The sequence below is a fragment of the Aedes albopictus genome, chromosome 2 (genome assembly GCF_035046485.1).
Source record: "Aedes albopictus strain Foshan chromosome 2, AalbF5, whole genome shotgun sequence".
Lineage (NCBI taxonomy): Eukaryota > Metazoa > Arthropoda > Insecta > Diptera > Culicidae > Aedes > Aedes albopictus.
In genome coordinates, this window is record NC_085137.1 from 512,763,457 (window position 1) to 512,785,465 (window position 22,009).

General features: G+C 39.1%; 1 protein-coding gene across 5 annotated transcripts in view; it reads right to left on the minus strand.

Moving 5' to 3' along the window:
• The window catches only part of LOC109409765 (prominin-like protein), a 176,830-nt gene that overhangs the window by 62,892 nt on the left and 91,929 nt on the right, over positions 1-22,009 (minus strand). Inside the window, exon 1 of one of the 5 annotated variants that reach the window (XM_029870256.2) lies at positions 11,531-11,637. The exons of 3 other annotated variants lie outside the window; for them this stretch is intronic. In XM_029870256.2, coding sequence (XP_029726116.2) covers positions 11,531-11,540 — 10 coding nt within the window. In that variant the 5' untranslated portion in view covers positions 11,541-11,637. Of the gene's footprint in view, positions 1-11,369; positions 11,475-11,530; positions 11,638-22,009 lie in introns of those variants that run through there. One more of the 5 variants, XM_062854542.1, reaches the window with a different exon arrangement.

Sequence of the window (22,009 nt, forward strand, 5' to 3'; positions counted from 1 at the left end):
CCTGAAGGAGTTCCTGGAGGAATCCCTGAAGGAGTTCCTGGAGGAATCCCTGAAGGAGTTCCTGGAGGAATCCCTGAAGGAGTTCCTGGAGGAATCCCTGAAGGAGTTCCTGGAGGAATCCCTGAAGGAGTTCCTGGAGGAATCCCTGAAGGAGTTCCTGGAGGAATCCCTGAAGGAGTTCCTGGAGGAATCCCTGAAGGAGTTCCTGGAGGAATCCCTGAAGGAGTTCCTGGAGGAATCCCTGAAGGAGTTCCTGGAGGAATCCCTGAAGGAGTTCCTGGAGGAATCCCTGAAGGAGTTCCTGGAGGAATCCCTGAAGGAGATCCTGGAGGAATCCCTGAAGGAGTTCCTGGAGGAATCCCTGAAGGAGTTCCTGGAGGAATCCCTGAAGGAGTTCCTAGAGGAATCCCTGAAGGAGTTCCTGGAGGAATCCCTGCAGGAGTTCCTGGAGGAATCCCTGCAGGAGTTCCTGGAGGAATCCCTGCAGGAGTTCCTGGAGGAATCCCTGCAGGAGTTCCTGGAGGAATCCCTGCAGGAGTTCCTGGAGGAATCCCTGCAGGAGTTCCTGGAGGAATCCCTGCAGGAGTTCCTGGAGGAATCCCTGCAGGAGTTCCTGGAGGAATCCCTGAAGGAGTTCCTGGAGGAACCCCTGAAGGAGTTCCTGGAGGAACCCCTGAAGGAGTTCCTGGAGGAATCCCTGAAGGAAATCCTGGAGGAATCCCTGAAGGAGTTCCTGGAGGAATCCCTAAAGGAGTTCCAGGAGGAATCGCTGAAGGAGTTCCTGGAGGAACCCCTAAAGGAGTTCCTGGAGGAACCCCTAAAGGAGTTCCTGGGGAAATTTCTGAAGGAGTTCCTAGAGGAATCCCTGAAGGAGTTCCTGGAGGAATCCCTGAAGGAGTTCCTAGCATTGGTTTCATCGAGGTTACTCCAAGTTACTCGTTGAAAAACCAGCTACATAGATCGCAAGAATATCCTAAGGAGGCTAAATGAGCTGGTTTCCGGGCAAATGTTCCAGGGATGACCGGGCTTTTTTCCCAGGATTGCTTCCGATAATTCCTCTAGAAGACTTCAATGGGTTTCCTTAAGAAACGTATTTCTTAAGTATTTTTTTCAGCATTTTTTAAGAAAATCAAAAGAAATACGTAGAAAAACTTCTCCAAGGATTTAGTTACAAAACCTTTCCCATATTTTATCAGAAATTCTTCTAAACTTTTCTTCAAAAATTACTATAAAGATTTGATCTTAAATCCTACCAATCTCTCTCTTCACTCTCTCTTCATGGCGTAACTTCCTCACTGGGACAAAGCCTGCTTCTCAGCTTAGTGTTCTATGAGCACTTCCACAGTTATTAACTGAGAGCTTCCTCTGCCAATGACCATTTTGCATGCGTATATCGTGTGGCAGGCACGAAGATACTCTATGCCCAAGGAAGTCAAGGAAATTTCCTTTACGAAAAGATCCTGGACCGACCGGGAATCGAACCCGTCACCCTCAGCATGGTCATGCTGAATAGCCGTGCGTTTTCCGCCTCGGCTATATGGGCCCTGAAATCCTACCAATATTTCTTTCAAAAATTTCGCCAAGTTTTTTTTGAACATTTACAGGTTTTTTAAGAAATTTCTCCAGGCCTTCTTTAAGAATTGCTTTTCCAAATTTTGTTAACCAGGTTTTTTTTATAAATTCCTTAAAAATGATCGGAATTTTCTTCAGGATTTGCTTCAGAAATTTCTTTCGAAGTTCTTTTATAAATTCTTCCCGTGGCTTTTCAAAAAAAAAAAAAAAATGGCGATTCCGTCGGAAATTCTTAAAGTTTTTGGTGCACTTCGAAACATGTACTACATTTGTTTAGGAATAGCTTCATCCAGAAAATCATGCTGGAGTTCCTCCTGATTTTTTTTGTATTAATACTTGTAGGATCGTAGCAACCCACTATATTGCCAACTAGATAGGTTCTTAAATAAACTGTCATTCTTATGAAACCCACTAAACAATGTAGTCGCATGTCTACAAATGGCGACGAGGAGTAAAGAAAAAGGAAGAGAGATGGTCTACGGCTCAAGACAAAAACAACGAAGGCTTCTGAGTTCATTGCCGTTGAGGGATTTCGATGTTCTGTAGCTGCAGTTTCCGGAATTAACAACGATGGAGCTGAGGACATGATGGTCAATTGATATCCAAGAAGCAGCAACACCAGCATAGATAGAAGAAGTCCTGAAAACAAAAGCAGCATCGCATATAACATTTCCTACTACAGCCGACCTGTAAGTAAGCGGAGGTTGCCAGCTCAACTGAAGGGAACTGTCTTGGAAATAATGCTGTTTCATATATACTGGGCTGGTGAACTGCTCCCGTCATAGCTCGGAATTGTGTCGCCGACTAAAAAGAACACTACATTGAGATAAGTATCCAAATATTATTCTACGAAGGTAAATGAAACCATTGCATTTAAATTAGCATTGGCAATCCACTATTTTATTCTAATCGATTGATACTCGAGAATTTTAAATCAATCAAATAATAATTTTCATTTACAAAATTAAACACCCATCTTTGAAACGTGATTATTTATTGTGAGAATTTAAATCATCGGTAAATTTTCCAAACATTTAGGAAAAAAAATAATCATAACTTCAATCTATTTAAATTTTACTGAGAACGACGCACTGTATCAAAGCATGAAAGCAAACATTATGATTATAGCTTTATAATAGAGACTTTCAGCCCGAGGCTGATTCGTCTCTCAAAAAGCAAGGATAATGATTCTTGGTATCATTGCTTTTCTGGAAGAGGATTCGTAATCGAATATAAATTCTACTATGATTTTTCCGATCATTTGCATAATAATACCCTAGAAAATGCGCTCAGAATATCAAATATTCAGTAAGTACATACTTTCGAGCAGATTCTGTCCTTAGAAGTGTATACAGATTTCTGATACTGCAAATAATGGAACACGCTAGTAATCAGCTTACGAAATTTGATCCCGTAAGTCCAGGGAAGGATAAGATTGGTTTATTGATAGGCTTAAACAAATAGACAAAGCAAACACATTGAAGCGTAATATGTTTATCGAAGGTTTGGCAATGAATGCTATATGTATGCATTATGAAAAGCAGAGATCAAAAGCTGAGACTTAAAAAAACCGTGGGTACTTGTCATTTCATGGTTTGCTAGGAGTTAACAACTGAATAATTTTGAAATATCCTTATTATTTGAATGCCCGTGAAGTAAGCATAGCTTGTTTAATCAGCATATGACATAGCTCTAGGAATAGCTATCATACGGAATTGTTACTTGTTCGTTGTTTATTTGAGTGCAGTGAACTCAGGCAGTGATTTTACATCAAACTTCTACTTCATTTAAGTAGTCTTTAGAGGCACAATAATACTCTTGATATGTATAATTTGGAACGTAACCTCAGATAATTTACGTCACTTAATTGTATTAAAAAGAACTAAACAGTTAGTTGAACAATACAGGAGGCATATTTCCTCTCTATGTAGATAAATTGTACTGACTCAATGGTACCTTCTTGACGTTGTCGATAGTCGTGGCACGTTGAAATGCAATACAGATGAAGCGTAGATATAGATGAGACAAGGTCAGAAAATTTATACGCAATCAGATTGTCTGATTAGATAGATTTGAACGATGGTAGATCGTTGATTGATAGTAAGTAAAGGAAGAGTAACAACGATACGATAAAACATACATAACAAGTAAATGAATCGGTATGATCATCAACAAATGTGAGACCTGCAAGCGTGTTTTAAGATTAACAAAGTTAAACATCTAGAGAAAGAGAATAGCAATAGACAATCAAGCTAAATCAAGGAAATTATGTGATACATAAAGAGATCGAGCAAGGGCAGGCAGGATAGACTCGATACGCGGTATTTCTTCCCCAAAGCGAGAGAATGTGGCCATGGTAAACTTGAGAATAATTGTGGGCTTAACAATCCTGTTTCTGGAAAAAGTAGTTTATTTTCTTTTGGATTGATGGATTCTCCATGAAATAATCAATATTAAATTTTTGAAAAGGATTACAAACAATGAAAACATTTGAGTATTGTTGTGGAATTTTAAAGGGCCACATTCTACTTTACTTTCCACAGTTTGCTGATCACTGGATTAATACATATAGATACATTTGCTGTAGTTGTGATAGATCACTGAACTGGCAAATGAGGATACAAAATATTTACATAAATGAAGTATGCTATTCTACAAGGATAGTGGAACCCAAACAAAGGGTAATTATGAAACAATGCATAAAAGTATGACGCTTCTGATTATACATATTAAAACTGATAGATTGAGATGGCCCTCAGTTAATATGAGACCCGTAAATATATTGTAGAAGTTGAACGGTTTCAGGAAGAATTAGGAAACCACGTGACATAAAGGAGTTTACCATTTGGTTAGCAGGGATGATGTATAGAGATAACAATCTCCAATATCGATAATGTTGACAACGGTTAGAAATTTTCGAGATGCAAAGAAAAATAACAATCTAGGGCGATCCCTGAGATTGTGGCAGAATTCGCGATCGGGATGATAGTATGCAAAAAAAACCTGGAGGCGATCCTCGGGTCACAGCCTAGAGGCGATCCTCTGGCTATGTTTGATAAAATCCTGCAGGCGATCCTCAGGGTAATAGTATTCCAAAATACCTGGAGGCGATCCTCGGGTGTAAATGAAACCTGGAGGCGATCCTCAGGTTATAGCCTAGAGGCGATCCTCTGGTTATGATTGATAGAATCCTGCTGGCGATCCTCAGGATGATAGTATTCCAAAATACCCGGAGGCGATCCTCGGGTGTAAATGAAACCTGGAGGCGATCCTCAGGTTATAGCCTAGAGGCGATCCTCTGGCTATGTTTGATAGAATCCTGCTGGCGATCCTCAGGATACCAAAGGCGATCCTTTGGAATAAGCGGAACCCTGTTGTTGGGATGAAGTACACTATTCTGCAAGAATAGTCGAACCCAGACAAAGGGATGAAGTACGCAGTAATACCCCACAGGCGAATCTTGCGGGGTGATTTTAAATGACTATGTTGTGTCCTGGAGGCGAACCTCAGGACCTCTCAAAAAGCAAGTTGAAAAAGGGGTTACACCGAGGTCCACAGGTTATCCTCATGGGATGACTTTAGGATTTCATATACATTAGTTAAATATAATCAAGGTTATATATTTTAGAGAGCAAACAAACGTTATGGGAAAAGTGAGACATGGACAAATGAAGCATATAGCGAAAACAACGAAGAAACTGTAATCAAATACCATGAAAAAGTGGAAAATGAGGAAGACATGGAGAATGAAGTTAACAGCAACGATATGAAAATATAGCAATAATGAAACAGCAAATAAACAATAAATACGTGAGAATGAAGAAAGAAGCAAATAAGGGAAGATTCTCAACAAACGATAATTGAAACTAACAATCCCCTTGGGCATTGGAATTACCAGACGTCTATTGGATGCAACAACGAATGTTTACTGTATACACTAGAGACATGAACATACCAATGAATGATCTTTCATGTTTTGTAATTATAAAAGAAGGGAGGGATGTAGGATCGTAGCAACCCACTATATTGCCAACTAGATAGGTTCTTAAATAAACTGTCATTCTTATGAAACCCACTAAACAATGTAGTCGCATGTCTACAATACTAACATTAATAGTCCAAGTATTTCCACAGAAATTTATCGGGCATTTCTTCTAAAGATAACTTTTAAAATTTCAGAAATTTTCCCGAGAAGCTTCGTGAGGAAGTTCTTCTGAAATTCTTCCGGGGATCTCTTCATGAAATTTCCTGATATTTGTCTAGATATTCCTCCAGAGATTTAATCAAATGTACCTCTTCAATTTTTTTAGGGATCCTATTGAAAACTGCTTCAGAAATTCCTTCAGAGATTCTTTTAAAAAAATAAAACTGGGATTTCTTCTGAAATTAATTTATGCATATATTTGTATCTTCAGGGACTTATTCTGAACTCAGGGATTTCTTCAGGAATTTCAGCAAGGGATTTTATTGAAGTCCTTTTAAGGAGTGTTTCAGAAAGTGTTCTAAAAATTTCTTAAATAATCTTTCTTTGGGATTTCTTTGAAAATTCCTACAAGGGGTTCTAATTGCTTGTGCAATTATTTCAGTGACTCCCCCAGAAATTCATTCCACGATTTCTTTTTTGATTGCTCCTGCGTCCTGCGATTTCGTCAGAACCAACCAAAATATTTTAGCAGATCTCTAGAGGATTGTCTCAAGAAATTCCTTAAAAACTAATGGAGATACCATTGGAATTTCATAGAAGAAATTACTGAACATCTTCTGGAGCAATTTCTGGAAAAATCCTGAAGTTATCTCTAGAGCAATTCTTAGGTTAATACCTAGTAGAATACCAGGAGAAATTTCTTAGGGGCTGTTCATAAACCACGTAGAACAAATTTTGGCCATCTCAGAACTCACCTCCTTTCCCCTTGTAGACTTTTGTCCAAACAAAAATTTTGAAATTTGTATAGAGCGTAGACTTTGGCCAGACACCCATCCCCCCAAGAAATCCAAATGGTTTATGAACGGCCCTAAATACATCCATCATTGCTAGTAAAGAATCATGTGAGACTTGATGAAACTTTGCAAAAAATTCTATGGGAAAAAATGCTTAAAAAGTTTCTGGATGGATTCCGTGGAGGAATTCTGAAGGAATTAAAAATAAATGTCTGTAGGTAGAAATCACAGACAAAGGTACTGATACACATCTTGAAGAAATCCCTCAATAAATTCTTCCCTGGACGTTTATATGAAGAAATCCTTGCAAAACACGTGAAGAATTTCTGGAGGAACTCCTGAAAGAATTCCTGAAGGAATCCCACAAGGAGAATTTTTTGAAGAATACCTGTTGAAACTCAAGAGGAAGTCCTCGAGAAGTCCCTCCTGGAAACTCTGAAGGATTTCCTAGGAGATTGCCAGGAGGAGTTCCTGGAAATATCCCTGAAGGAGTTCCTGGAGAAAATCCTAAAGGAATTCCTAGAAGAATTCCTGAAGGAATGCCTGAAGAAGTTCCTGGAGGAATCCCAGGAAGAATTCTTGGAGGAATCTCTGCAGAAGTTATCGAAAGAATCCCTGAAAAAAATCCTGGAGAAAACTCTTAAGAATATTCTGGATAAATTCCTAAACGTTCCTAGAGTTCCTAGAGGAATCCCTGAAAGAGTTCCTGGAGGAATTACTGAAACAGTTCATGGAGGAATCGAATCCCACAAGGAATTTCTTGAAGAATACCTGAGGAATTCCTGGCAAAGTCCCTTCTGGAAACCCTGAAGGATTTCCTGGGGGATTCCCAGGATGAGTGGAGAAAACTCTGAAGGAGTTCCTTGAGGAATCCGTGAAGGAGTTCCTGGAGAAATCCCTGGAGGAGTTCCAGGCGGAATCCCTGAAGGAGTTTCTGGAGGAATCCCCGAAGGAGTTCCTGGGGAAATCCCCAAAGGAGTTCCTGGAGGAATCCCAAAAGGAGTTCCTGGATGAAAACCTGAAAGAGTTCCTGGAGGAATCCCTGAAGGAGTTTCTGAAGGAATCCCTTAAAGAGTTCCTGGAGAAATCCCTTAAGGAGTTCCCGGAGGAATCCCTGAAGGAGTTCCCGGAGGAATCCCTCAAGGAGTTCTCGGAGGAATCCTTGAAGCAGTTCCTGGAGGAATCCCTGAAGGAGTTTTTAGAGAAATCCGTGAGGGAGTTTCTAGAGAAATCCGCGAAGGAGTTCCTAGGTAACTCCCTAAAGGATTTCCTGGAAGAATCAGTGAAGGAGTTCCTGAAGGAATCCATGGAGGAGTTTCTGGAGGAATCTCAGAAGAAGCTCCTGGATAAATTCTCTGAAGTAGTTTCAGGAGAAATCTCTGAAGGAGTTCCTGGAGGAATCCCTGAAGGAGTACCTGAAGGAATCTCTGAAGAAATTCCTGGAGAAATTCCTGGAGAAATCCCTGAAGGAGTTCCTGGAGAAAATCCTGAATGAGTTTCTGGAGGAACCCCTGAAGGAGTTCCTGGAGGAATCCTTGAAAAAATTCCTGGAGAAATCCCTGAAGGAGTCCCTGGGAGGCGTTTCTTTCTCAATTTCTGAAGGAGATCCTGGAGAAACTCCTAAAAATGTTTCTGAAGAAATACCAGGAAAAACTACTCAAAGAACTGCAGCAGAAGTCCCTCAAAGAATTTTAGGAGAAAAATCCGAAGGAATACCAGGAGAAATTTCAGGAAAAATATCCGAAAGATCTGCAGATTGCCAGGAGGAGTTCCTGGAAATATCCCTGAAGGAGTTCCTGGAGAAAATCCTAAAGGAATTCCTAGAAGAATTCCTGAAGGAATGCCTGAAGAAGTTCCTGGAGGAATCCCAGGAAGAATTCTTGGAGGAATCTCTGCAGAAGTTATCGAAAGAATCCCTGAAAAAAATCCTGGAGAAAACTCTTAAGAATATTCTGGATAAATTCCTAAACGTTCCTAGAGTTCCTAGAGGAATCCCTGAAAGAGTTCCTGGAGGAATTACTGAAACAGTTCATGGAGGAATCGAATCCCACAAGGAATTTCTTGAAGAATACCTGAGGAATTCCTGGCAAAGTCCCTTCTGGAAACCCTGAAGGATTTCCTGGGGGATTCCCAGGATGAGTGGAGAAAACTCTGAAGGAGTTCCTTGAGGAATCCGTGAAGGAGTTCCTGGAGAAATCCCTGGAGGAGTTCCAGGCGGAATCCCTGAAGGAGTTTCTGGAGGAATCCCCGAAGGAGTTCCTGGGGAAATCCCCAAAGGAGTTCCTGGAGGAATCCCAAAAGGAGTTCCTGGATGAAAACCTGAAAGAGTTCCTGGAGGAATCCCTGAAGGAGTTTCTGAAGGAATCCCTTAAAGAGTTCCTGGAGAAATCCCTTAAGGAGTTCCTGGAGGAATCCCTCAAGGAGTTCTCGGAGGAATCCTTGAAGCAGTTCCTGGAGGAATCCCTGAAGGAGTTTTTAGAGAAATCCGTGAGGGAGTTTCTAGAGAAATCCGCGAAGGAGTTCCTAGGTAACTCCCTAAAGGATTTCCTGGAAGAATCAGTGAAGGAGTTCCTGAAGGAATCCATGGAGGAGTTTCTGGAGGAATCTCAGAAGAAGCTCCTGGATAAATTCTCTGAAGTAGTTTCAGGAGAAATCTCTGAAGGAGTTCCTGGAGGAATCCCTGAAGGAGTACCTGAAGGGATCTCTGAAGAAATTCCTGGAGAAATTCCTGGAGAAATCCCTGGAGGAGTTCCTGGAGAAAATCCTGAATGAGTTTCTGGAGGAACCCCTGAAGGAGTTCCTGGAGGAATCCTTGAAAAAATTCCTGGAGAAATCCCTGACGGAGTCCCTGGGAGGCGTTTCTTTCTCAATTTCTGAAGGAGATCCTGGAGAAACTCCTAAAAATGTTTCTGAAGAAATACCAGGAAAAACTACTCAAAGAACTGCAGCAGAAGTCCCTCAAAGAATTTTAGGAGAAAAATCCGAAGGAATACCAGGAGAAATTTCAGGAAAAATATCCGAAAGATCTGCAGGAGCAATCCCTGAAAAAACACCTAGAGGAACTCTTCAATGTCCTCCAACCCCAGATTTTCTGAGAGAATTTCTCAATGAATTCCTGAACGAGTCCATGAAGAACTTCTTAAAAAAATTTCTGAATGAATGAGAAACTAAGAAAAAGTCATGGATGAATCTCTATAGGAGCTTCCAAATCAATCCTTGATATAACTATAGTAGAAACTCCTGACGAAATTTATGGAAGAATCCCTGAATAAATTCGCTCCTGAGATTCACTTAAACCAGTATTTTCGGGAATCTGTATGATTTTGTCTGGAACAAAGATGTTCAGTTTACAAGTGTTGCAAAACTTGCTGAAGTAAAAAACTATTCTTCTCTAACTTTTTTGTAAGTCCATTTTTAAGAAGGGTTGAATAATTCTAATCTCACGCAATTACTAGAAACTCAACAACAAGTACCAACTTAGACACCAAACCATGAGTTATCCGTATCAGATCTATCAAACCATGCCACCGACCAGCTCAGCCACCGCAAAACAGGTTTCGTTGCGTCTGCGTAAGAGATCAACCACCTCACGATTTCACCATCATCAAAATCTCATGTGCTAATGATTTGTCGACGGCGTGACGGACGGGACGTCTAAGAAAAGAACAAGACCACAAACCGAACTTAACTCGCTGCTGGTTCAAGTCTGTTCAAGTGAAACCAAGTGGCTCTCTCTCTAGATACCTAGCATTTAGGTCGGTTGTGAGTCATCAGCTCTTGATCTGCACGCAGCACAGCACACCAACAGCAAGTACTAAATCATAGCTTTATCTCAAACTGATTGGTGCGGTGTGCTTGGCTTGCTTGCCAAACGGAGCAACGAAAGTTTTCGAAAGAAGAAAATCCGACTACTCATGTGATACAATTACCCACTAACCAAGCGCCGCCGACCTGCCGCCGATCGGTAGAAAGATAGATCGACGAGACGCCAACACCAAAGCAAGGAGAAACCAGTTCTCGACCTCCCCGGGTCACGATGACTTTCGGTTGGTTTTGCGTATTTTTATAGCTTTTTAGGCAATGGTAACCGCGCTTAGTGGGTTGAACACAATTAAATTAACACTAGGTATCAATTCTCGATGACGTGTAGCTAGAAAGACGTGTACCACTTGGTAGAGTAAGGTTTCGTCTTGTGCACAGGTTCCCAACCGGTGGTCCGCGGCCCCCTGGGGGGCCGTGAAGCCAGTACAAGGGGGCCGCGATGTTACCACAAACTTTTTAAATTTTTATTCTATTTTGTACAAATTATACCAATTTTTAATTTTGTAAACCGCCACCCCTAAAACCCACAATTTTAGGAACATATTTTCAGTGTAAAATGCCTTCAGAAGGAAAATTTTGCGGCTGCGCCGCTATTTTTCAGGTATAACTTAAATTGAATGAACATGACATTATTGTTTACGAAATGTGAGTGTCGAATTAAAAAAAAAAACTTATCATTGATTGTCGAAAACCCCTCCCACAGTAAGTTTCTGGCTACGTCACTGTATCCAAAAAATCTCGGTTTCGTTCATTTAATTCATTTTTTTCCAAAAAAATCATTGGGCCCCAGATGTTTTGACAATTCTTGAAGGGGGTCGCCGCCTCAAAAAGGTTGGGAACCCCTGGTCTTGTGTATACCATCCAAAGCTGTTTGGGCGTTTTTATAGTTCCCCATCAGCTACGCCATTTCTTAGTCAAGGCGCAATAACAACGCGGATGTAATGGTTCGACTAACGCAGCAAATTATCACCAATGAGTTTCCAAAACCATAAGTAATCACTACAATCTTCCAAACGCGGCATGCGTACGCTACTTACGCGCGAGAGTAGGAAACACTTGATAAAAATGGCGAAACTCCGACACCAACTCCAGCACTGATTTTTTCAAGGCGCTGTTCCGTTGCGAAACAGTTCCACTTGTCAAAACAATGGAGACCTTTCAATGGCAAATTGGTGAAAATAGTCATTGTCACACTCACCACCATTCATCGCTCGTTTCGTGCGCCTTGGGTAAGACCAGCTTTCCGCCACGTCCGGGTAAGTACTGACCCACCCACACGTAGGTTCAACGCAATTTGTTATCAATCGGCTATCTACCCAGATGATAGCGAACGATGCAAATCCTGTATTTTCCGAAGCGTGTGAAGTGCACGTACTTCAAATAACACTTAAATATAGGGAATGGATTTCTTGTAAACGAATGATGACTCAAATTCACTCTAGAAGAGGTACCTGTCGAAAAAATCCCAGTTCGAGAGTGTTATAAAAATTAATGACTTTCTCCTGGGTAGGTAACAATCCGCTTTAGGTTGTGAAAGGTTTCCTCCATGATATAAACAAAACCGAATTGAGTGAACTTCTCCCCCGATCAGAGAAGAACATGAGTTGTTTACAGCTCATAGAGCGCTAAACTTCATCATCAGGCTTGAAGGCCGTTCGTTCGTTCTTTCGTTTCAGATTCGTTTCGTTCCGTTCGAAATCTATTTTGATGCGCTTGCTTGCTCCATCAAGAAGGAAGTGCACAGAAGACTCAATCAGGGAATTTCCTCTACCGTCGTATAACATTGCTCCTCTTCCATGTAACTTCATTGCATTGTGGTTTCCATTTACGTTGCCGTGACACAACATAGAAACCGGGGCAACTGTTGGAAGTGAAAGATGACGCAGGTATGTTGTTTATTGGATGGCTCAGGGAGCTTTTCCAGACACAGAACGTTTCCTGCTGGATACATCAATAATGCCACACTGCCTCTTCTATTTTTGAGTAATTTCTATCAGTCAGGCAAGACTGTTTACAGCAACAAACAAGACCATGTTGAGTGATATGATGGTTCCCGGTTAAGGGAGTTTAAATCGATATGACCGTGAGTAGGTTCGCCGAGTAAACATTGCTATATAATTTAGTCAAATCAAAATCGTCGAAATACCGAGTAAATAGAAGATATGTTTAAGATGTATTGGTATGAATAAGACTGTTAACATCACTGACAGTTTCTACACAATTAAGATTGAAGCTCTTTTTCCGCATAAGTAAGTTTTGAGACGTGTCTGCCGGACTCTGAAGAATAAAATGGGGTTTTATAGCAAACATTCAGATGATATATTCTAACATATCTAACATAAATATGAGGAACAATGACACAATTCTTGGAAGGTTTTTGAATCTGTAATGTCTATAACGCACAAGAATAATGTTGCCAGAATCCGGATGCTGGTGTTGGGGACCTGGTAGACAAGGAACGATATAGAGGCGAGAGTGTCCAAAAACAACGAATCCACCACAAAAAGAAAAGAGAACATGAGGAAGATTAATTGCTATGAGTATGAAACAGAATGATATGCGGAGGTTTCACGAAACTGTCAATGGCATGCGGAAAAAATAGCACCTTTCCCCATCATTGGAGGAATTTATGGATGAATTCCTGGAGGAATTATTAGAGGAATTCCTGGATCAACTTCTGGAGGAACCTCAGGAGCAATGTCTGGAGGAACTTCGGGAAAAATTTCTGTCGGAAACCCAAGAAGAATTCCTGGATAAATCCTTAGAGGAATTCTTGGGAAAATTTCGTGGAACTAACCTTGGAAGGATTCCTGGAAGAATTTTTGAATGAATTCCTGTAGTAATCTCTAGAGGAATTTTGGAAGAAGTACCTGAAGAAGTTTCTGAAGAAATTTCTAGATAAATTCCAGTAAAATTTAGTGGACGAGTTTCAGGAGGAATTACTGGAGGGATCATCTGATGAATTCCTGAAAGAATTCCTGGTATATTCCTGGAGGGATTCCTGGTGAAACTTCGAGAGGAATCCATGACATAATTCTTGGAGGAATCCCTGGTGGAGAAATTCCTGGATTTATTCCTGGAGGAAACCCTGGAAAAAAATCCGGAGGAATCCCTAGCAAAATTCCTGGAGGAATCTCTGAAGAAATTCTTTAAAGAATTTCTGAGGGAATCCCTGGAGAAATTCCTGGAAGAATTGCTGTAGGAATTTCCGAAGAAATTTTCGGAGGAATTCCTGGATCAATTCCTAGAGAAATTCCTGTAGGAATTCCTGAAGAAATACCTGGGGCAATTCCTGAATTCTTGGTGAAATTCCTGGAGGATTCCTTGGAGAAATGTCTGGATGAAATCCTGGAGGAATGCTTGGAGGAATACCTTGAAAAATTCCTAGATTAATTCCGGGACGCATTTCTGGGGGAACTTCTGCAGGCATCCCTAGAGGATTTCCTGGAGGGTTACTGAAGAAATCCTTGAAGGAATTCCTAGAACAGCGTTTCTCAAACTATGGGTCGCGACCCACTGGTGGGTCGCGGGCTGATTTTTAGTGGGTCACGAAGATTTTGGCGATATAGTAATGATTGTCCTAATTATTTTATGTCAAATGGTATTGTCATCTATTTTCTAATTTATACTCTCTTGAAGAATCAGCAAAATTATTTCTACAATTTAGGTATTGGATTAAATTGAATATTAAAACTACTTTCTGGATTCTGAAATTGTTTCTAAAGCTTTGTGTTTTCAATCAAAAGGTTTGAGATTTTGAAAAAAAAAAGATTTTCCTTGTGTTCGGGAAAAAATAAGTTCAAGTTGTTGCTTGCAGTTAGCTTTTTCAATAAGATTTTCAGCTAAGTCCAGTCATTAGAATGTCAGAAAAAAATACCATAAAATCAACAAAAAAAAGACAAATTTCGACAGGAGAACAACGAACGTTTGGTGATCTTCATCAAATTATCTGTTTATTTTAATCGAACTTTGGCACAGCTTAACTTAATAAAATTCTGTTGAATTTCGATAATCTGAACTTTTACAGAAATCAGAACTTATCAGACCATCCAGCAGAACTATTTTTCTATATCTCTGCTTGATGTTTACCCACCTGCCGATCTTTTTGATGTATTAAAAAAAAATCACGTGAAAACTGAAAAAAATCGAACAATTTTCGTATCTGTCTGAAGGATTTTTTTTTGTGCTGCAGATACATATAGGTTATAGCCCCTATATTTTCCGCAACTAAAATCTATGGTGTTCTGTAGTTGTTCATGGAGCCAGACTAATATTTTTTTATAAGAAACCGGCAAGCTTGTCTCAAATCTTTGACACATAGAATTTACTGATACTGATTACTTGGGTACCTTAACCTAGTTTGACATTAAAAAAAAAACACTAAAAAGCATAAAATGAAAAAAATGGAAAATTAAGTACTACGTGACGTAAGCTAACCTGTGAAAGAAATGCAATGCATCATATGCATTTATTGAAAAAGCAGTCCTAATTTTCAAAAAAATGACACGTTATAGAAATACATGCTGGTGGGTCGCCAAATACTGCAACAATCAAAAGTGGGTCGCAAGCTGAAAAAGTTTGAGAACCCCTGTCCTAGAAGAATCTCAGGAGGAATTCATGCAGGAATCCATAGAGGAATTCTTGGAATAACTTCTGGATAAACTCCGGAAGGGATTCCTAGGGGAATTTCTGAAGGAACCCCTGAAGGATTTCCTGGAGAAATTCTTGAAGAAATTGCGGTAGTAATTTCTTAAGGAATTTCTGATGCATATTGAGTGGTACATCGATACATCCCAAACTTTTGGTAGATGACATCAATAGTAAATTTATCAAATAACTTTTTTTTTTTCAGATTATTTAGCTAAGTTCGGCAAAAAGCAGTTGAAAGCTAAAATAAAACAGGTTATATTACCGCTCTCATCTTAAAATTTGGCTGAACCAATTTCCAGCGATACTGCCATAAGTTTAAATTTATTTTTTAGAAAATTCGGCGGCTTTAGGTAGAGTTTACATTCAAATATTTTTTTGAAAAAGTTTCACCTCAATCATGTTCAAAGTTCCTTTGACTTACATTTTTTTAAACAAGACCTGGAGTCTTGAATTCAGAAGTAAATTGGCGGAAATATGGGCCGAAAAATGACATGTTTTTGAGGAGGTGACCTCATATTTTTGATAGAAAATGTATATACCTGAAAACTGATAGATAATTACATACTTTTGGGACATTCAGGGTCGTTCAGACCAAGGGATCGTGCATACGCCTCATTCCATTCATATTCATTCCTCTTTGCTAAAGCGTGTTGAGAAAGATGCAGCAAACTGGTTGTCCTGAAAGAACACGCAACCACATCACCAGTATGATGCGATGCTCACGTCGCTTGGCATTGTTATTCGTTACTGTTCGTCCGCAGTTTGGATCGGAAGTGATCGGTGAAGAATGATAGGGAGCAATCGAAGCGTCTATTATCATAATGAGAAGAAACGTCTGCATGTAACGCATAAACTTTTAGTGTACTGTTGTTGAAATTTTGGATGAAATGCTAGACATTCATCCGAAGGAGATTTGGATTGTGAAAAGGAACAAACCGTGTGCATTAGTGGAATCGAGTTCAGTTCTCTTCAGTACAAAAGTACAACATCACTAAAAAAAACCTCGCAAGACGTATACAGCGCGAGCGCGATGCAGTTTTAGGCTCAAACAGGCGCGCGTCATGAACGGTTAAGGGGACGGAGATGCTCAAGTGGCTCCGTAGCTTGGAGGAAAGAAGCGCTCGTCTAGCAAATTGGGAGTCGTGAGTTCGATTCCCACCGGAGCACGTGGATTTCTTTCCATAATTCAAGCCTCAATTTGTTCATCAAACAAGTGTTTCTGTTGTGTACTTTGAGTGTCAAAGCAATCAAACGTTGTAATTTCCGCTTGGCTTGGTTAGCCTAAGCAAAAAATCGAGAAATCGACATTTCTATAGAGTTCCAAACTTCAATTCTACACTGTGGGTTCCAGGGCAGTTCGGACAATCCAAAACATTTCAAAAAGGCAGAGCAATACTAGGAATTCGGTAAACATTCTACTGCCGACATTTCTGCTACAAGGAACAATGTCACATAATCAACAATGTTTACCGAGTTTCTGGTAATGCTCTGCCTTTTTGAAATGTTCTGGATTGTCCAAACGATCCTGGAACTCACTTCATGAAATGTATTCCCAAAACAGTAACTGGGTTTCACTGTTCAAAGTGAAGTTCTACAAAACCCTTGGAGTCTATAGAGCCATTCCTAGATAGATCAAGAGATTATAAATGTAGCATTACTTTTACTCTAAAACAATAATAAATTGGTCAGATTTCATTAACCTCTTGAAATCTCAAGAATCATTCCAACATACTTTTTGAACATTCCATTAATCTGCTATTCGAAGCTACAATTCTTAACTTATAATGTTAGTTCTACGCATTACATTGAATAACGTTAACCCTCAAAAGATGTTAGGTTAAGCGCATCACGAAGGCGTAGTGCACGTTCAGCGAGCCTGTTTGGGCCATATTGACCCCAACATCCTAAAGAAAGGTGGAAAAAAATCCGCGCGAACAAAACTTGAATCCGCGCCAAATCCGCGCGATGCTGGAAATGAATTCGCGCCAAATTTGCGAGAGAGTGAAAGAAAATTTGCGTTTTTTCTTACTTTACATTTTTAAAGAAATCCATTGAATCCTTTAAACGGGAATGGACTAGTTGAGTACTGGATGAAGAATGAACTTTTGATTCATAAATCAACGCAACTCATTTTGATTATTGTAAGTTTTCAGCAAGTGAGACATTTCCAAAAACATTCCTTAGATCCATTGGGAGATTTTTGATAAGAATCCGTTACACAAAATCTCAGGAGAAAATGCCAAGAACTAGGTACTGGATTCGTGGGGGAAAAAATTACAAAAAAAACTGAAGAGATATTTTAAAGGGAACTGAAAGATATATCTGGAAACAAAAATCTTTGAAATCAACAGATTGGAACGGTGAGACTTTCTGAATATTTTTGGAGTCAGTACCCGATACAAAACTTTTTGAAGATTTTTTCAAATCAGCTCGAATTTGAAGAAGTCATGCCTTAGTAGTTCTGAAATTTATCTTCAGTGAGGAATTTACCAAGGAGAATACCTGGAGGTATATGAGAAAACGTCCCTTAAAATGAGTTATCACTGGAAAAATCCTAGCAGGACAGTCTTGAAAATTCTTCAAAATTTACTTGCTGGAGTCCTTTGAAATTCTTTCAGGGTTTTTATTTGGATTTTTTGGGAGATTCTCCAAGAATTCCTGCAGTTATATATCCAGGAATGCCTGCAAATATTCCTCAGAATGTTTCTCCAATGATTTCACTAACAATTCTTGCAATAAATTATATGCTTTTTTCAGCAGTTTCCTCCGATAGTCCCCTGAAAAGATTTTTCCCAAAATAGTCAAGGGATTTATCTAGAAATCTCTTATAATATATAGCAGGTGACTTTTAACATTGTTCCAGTAATTCTGGCAGATGATTATCGGAACTACTCTTTCGGCTTCTGATGAATGGAATTCCTGGAAACAAATTTGATTTTTTTTTAGAAACTTGTATTCTTTGAAAGTTAAATCAAGATACACATCATACCCGCAATGGGAATATTGGAGAATTGTTACACAACTTCTTCAGAGAAATATTTTGAAGAGCTGATGAAAATCGTAAAAAAATGTAAACCAAAACAAAAACTTGCTCCAGTGGCATACGTGGGACCACGCATAACTCGTGAACGAAACGTCCGATTCGCGTCGTCTTTGTGACTTGGACTTGGAACGTTAAAAAACGCAACAGGCATGACAAAGTTTGCCGGGGACAACATTTAAACTAGGAAATTTTTAAATTTAGACAAATATTATATGAATCAAAATAAAATCTACTTCGGCGACTGTTTTTACCCGCAATCAAAGATACGCGCGAGATAGCCGCCTAAGGAAGCATACTTGTTTTCACATTTTCATCATAGGGGTCTTTAATAATTCTCGAAAAAGAGTCGCCACATGGCCGAGTGATGTGATGACTGCTAGCGACTACACGTGCTATTTGCACCGCGATTGAATTTCGACTATCGTCTTAGGCATAGAAATGTAGTCGTCATAATTGTGTTTTTAATGCAATGCACAATCCATTAAAATCAAGTGCCGAAAATCATTAAATTATTTCACTATACACACACTACAAAAATCAGTTCCGCGCCAAATCCGCGCGAGGGTCAAATTCCATGAGTAAATCCGCGCCAAATCCGCGGAAATCGCGAAATCCGCAAAATTCGCGATATCTGCGCTGTTGTAACAAGCCTGTACTAGGGTTAAATGATCACTCTCGATTTTTTTTTTTGCACAGACGCACGGTACGCCTTTTTTTAGTTTCAAAAAATAATAATCTGGTGTACATGTACCATGACATGTACATTGTACTCCAAACCTCCTTGAAAATCGACAAATATAGATGACTACTTTTGGGTTATTCTGGGCTATCGATCCACTACGATGATCTACAATTTTTAAAAAGATCTCATGAGTGTCTAAATTCAAATAAGCTCAAATACAAGTGAATACCATAGCCTTCTAGTTCTAAATTAAGAACAGTTTCCTGAAAGTCCTGATGTTGTAGTAATTCTTAAAAGTAGGGTAGCGAACCACTTGAGCAGCGGCCGGTATTTTGGGCACTCTTCGCTAAAACTCAGTCAATTCCAAACTAATTGACTTGAAATTTTGTACATGGCTAGATACTATACGTAGCTCATCGCGGTCCAAAAATTGTGTCAGTTAGTTCAGAATTGGCTGAGAAAAGTGCCCAAAATAGGACCCCTGCCGAGATGATTCTACTTCCTTATTGTAGAATGTAGCTTGAGCTTCAAGAAGACACAATTCTTACGGTATGTAATGTTGCATAAGTCAAAATAGCAAACAAAAAATGTAATTAGAGCTGTGATTCCATGTTCTGGATTGCAGTACAGTTTGTATAATCCCGAACATTTTGACGGCAAGGATGGGAACACTCACTTGAAAAGAGTTACACTCACTTGCTAGTATGGAGGACTTTCACCATGTAGTTTTATCTATGAATCGTCACATACGCATAACATGGTCGTGAGAAAGTTATGAAAACGACTATTCACGAGATCAGTGTAATTTACACTTTTTGATAAAACTACAAAGTAAAAGTATTCCATAGGTATACTGTTTTTTGATTTTGTTGTTCGTCCCTGTCTGTCGTAGCCCCCCTTCCGTTTGTCCTCTTCTTGTCGTTGTCTACCGATAAAGTCCTTTCTTTTTGGTTCCGTTACAGATAAGGACAATTTGTCCCATCAATGTGTTTAGTATAAGTTAGCAAACAATTTAGTTTTAAACCCATAAATCCCTCCCTCCCATTTAATTTTTTTTATTTTTATTTTTTTAATCCTTAACCTTGAAGCAGCCGCGAGTACTTCGGCTTCCCAAACTAATATAGTATTAGGGCAGTAATAAATTCTAAGATGTAAAATCAATGTAAAAACAAAAGATGTCGGCTCAGTTATGCCCATGTGGCGCCCGAGCCTTCCAAATAAACGAATAAGTAAAAAAAAAATCATACAGGAATTTCTTCATTTCTTCCAATTCATTTTGGGCTTACCCCGAAAACATTCAGGCAGGTCTTTCTGCAAGTGATTTTTCTTATCTGCCTACAGAAGATCATCAAAAATTTTATTAGTGATGAATTGCTTTATTTGAAATTGCTCACGAGTTCCTGAAACAAAACAATGGGCTTTCATTGCAAATTTTGCTGGAAATTCTGCCAAGTACTCTGCTTGAAGACCTCCATCACCAACCATGATTTCGTATTTGCTACTATAGACAATTCGAACTTGCTTTCAAAATAAATACTCAAATGCTGAAGTAACGCAATTACACATTTAGAGGGAGGCGGGGCAGTATGGACACCCAAGGTTTTTGCCAACTTTACCTGGTAAGATGTCAAAATGTTTAGTTTTTTGATACATGTATCCTTTTAAAGTCTACGAAACTCTGTCCACGAAAAAATATGATTTATCCACTTCAAAAAATGTTTCGAAAAATGTTAGTTTTTCATGACCGTCTTCATGCATACGGAGCAGAATAGACACCCCCATGAAGCAATATGAACACCATGATACTTTTACGAATTTCGTACATTAGGCTGACACAAATTTCGATTTTCTCTAATGTCACCACCCCCCCCCCCCCCCCTCGGAAAATTTCTGTCGGAATTCGACATTTTGAGGGGGGACACAAATAAATTATTTAGGAAATTTAAAAATTTTAAAGTAAAATTAGAGTCGTCGAGAAAATTTCTTAACAAATCCGATGAGTTTGACGGTTTTGCCTTATTGTTTGGGTAATTTTTCATGAAATACGTTTATTATTTATCATCCCCCCTGTTGCGGTTGCGGAAGGTGGTGGCGAGTCCCCACTCTTTCAGCAGAAAGGAAAAACGTAGATTCTCCTACGATCAGCTATAAAACTAAAATGATATTTTATTAAATAAAACAATGCATAAACATTTACAAATAATCTTAGGGTAAGAAATCAAACTTTGAACTAGTCAAATTGTAATCTTAATTTGAACCATTTCAAAATTCAATAAAACGACGTACTTTTCAGGCAAATATTGTCCCGAAAAAGATGTTAAACAGCTTTCCGTAATAAAACCTGATAACATGGACTTTAAAAGCATTGAAAAAAGCATTTTTGTCATGGAAAACAGGCAATTGAAAAATCACTGTGATTTCACCCATTTCCCCCAAGAGAAAGCACATTTGCGGTGCACTCGTACAGCTCATGCATTGTATCACACGCAATATGTGAACACGTCAAATGAAAGCTTATTTATCGTAGAATCTACCAACCGGATAATATTCCGCATTATTTGTCATAAAATTATCAAATTTAAGTGATTCTTACTTGGAGAATGTTATCTTAAGTTGAACCATTTGTAATCTAAATTTGAACTAGTAAACGGGGGTGAGCTTCTCGTGTTGGCCTGTAGATTGCGCTAGTGGTTGCTTTGTTTACTCTTGGGGGATGAAAAAATCCAAATTTAGTTTCCAAATTCCTAAAGGATTTCGAACATTCTGAGTTGAGATTCCACTGCCTAATGAAAAATAGGTATGAGAATTCATGTGATTTTTTATTGTTTAGCATGGAATTGGCTGTTTTGTGAGTTGCTCGAGCTGCCGCCGCCAGTAGTTCAAATTAAGATTAAAATTGGTTCAAATTATGATTACGATGGTTTAAATTAAGATTAAAATCATTGTTGATGAAAAATCAAATATTTCAATGAAATTCGGTGCAAATACAAGCTTTTTACCATTTAACAGAAAGCTTATACCCGTGGCTTTCATGTACATACGATTTTGCCGTAGTAAATTATTTCCATATGGGAGAAAAAATCACTTAAAATTTGCACTGCTTCAGAAAGCCGCAATTTGGTTCAAATTTTGATTACCTACCCTACATATTAGGTGGTTTAGCTCCTTCTACCACCTCCTCGCTGTAGCTACTCATCTTCACTCCTATTTGAGATTTTGTTTCTCTTTGCTACAGAGACTAGGGGTGCTAAAGTTTAAATATTTTTAGTCTAATCTATGTTCAAATTTTAGATGCGTTTTCA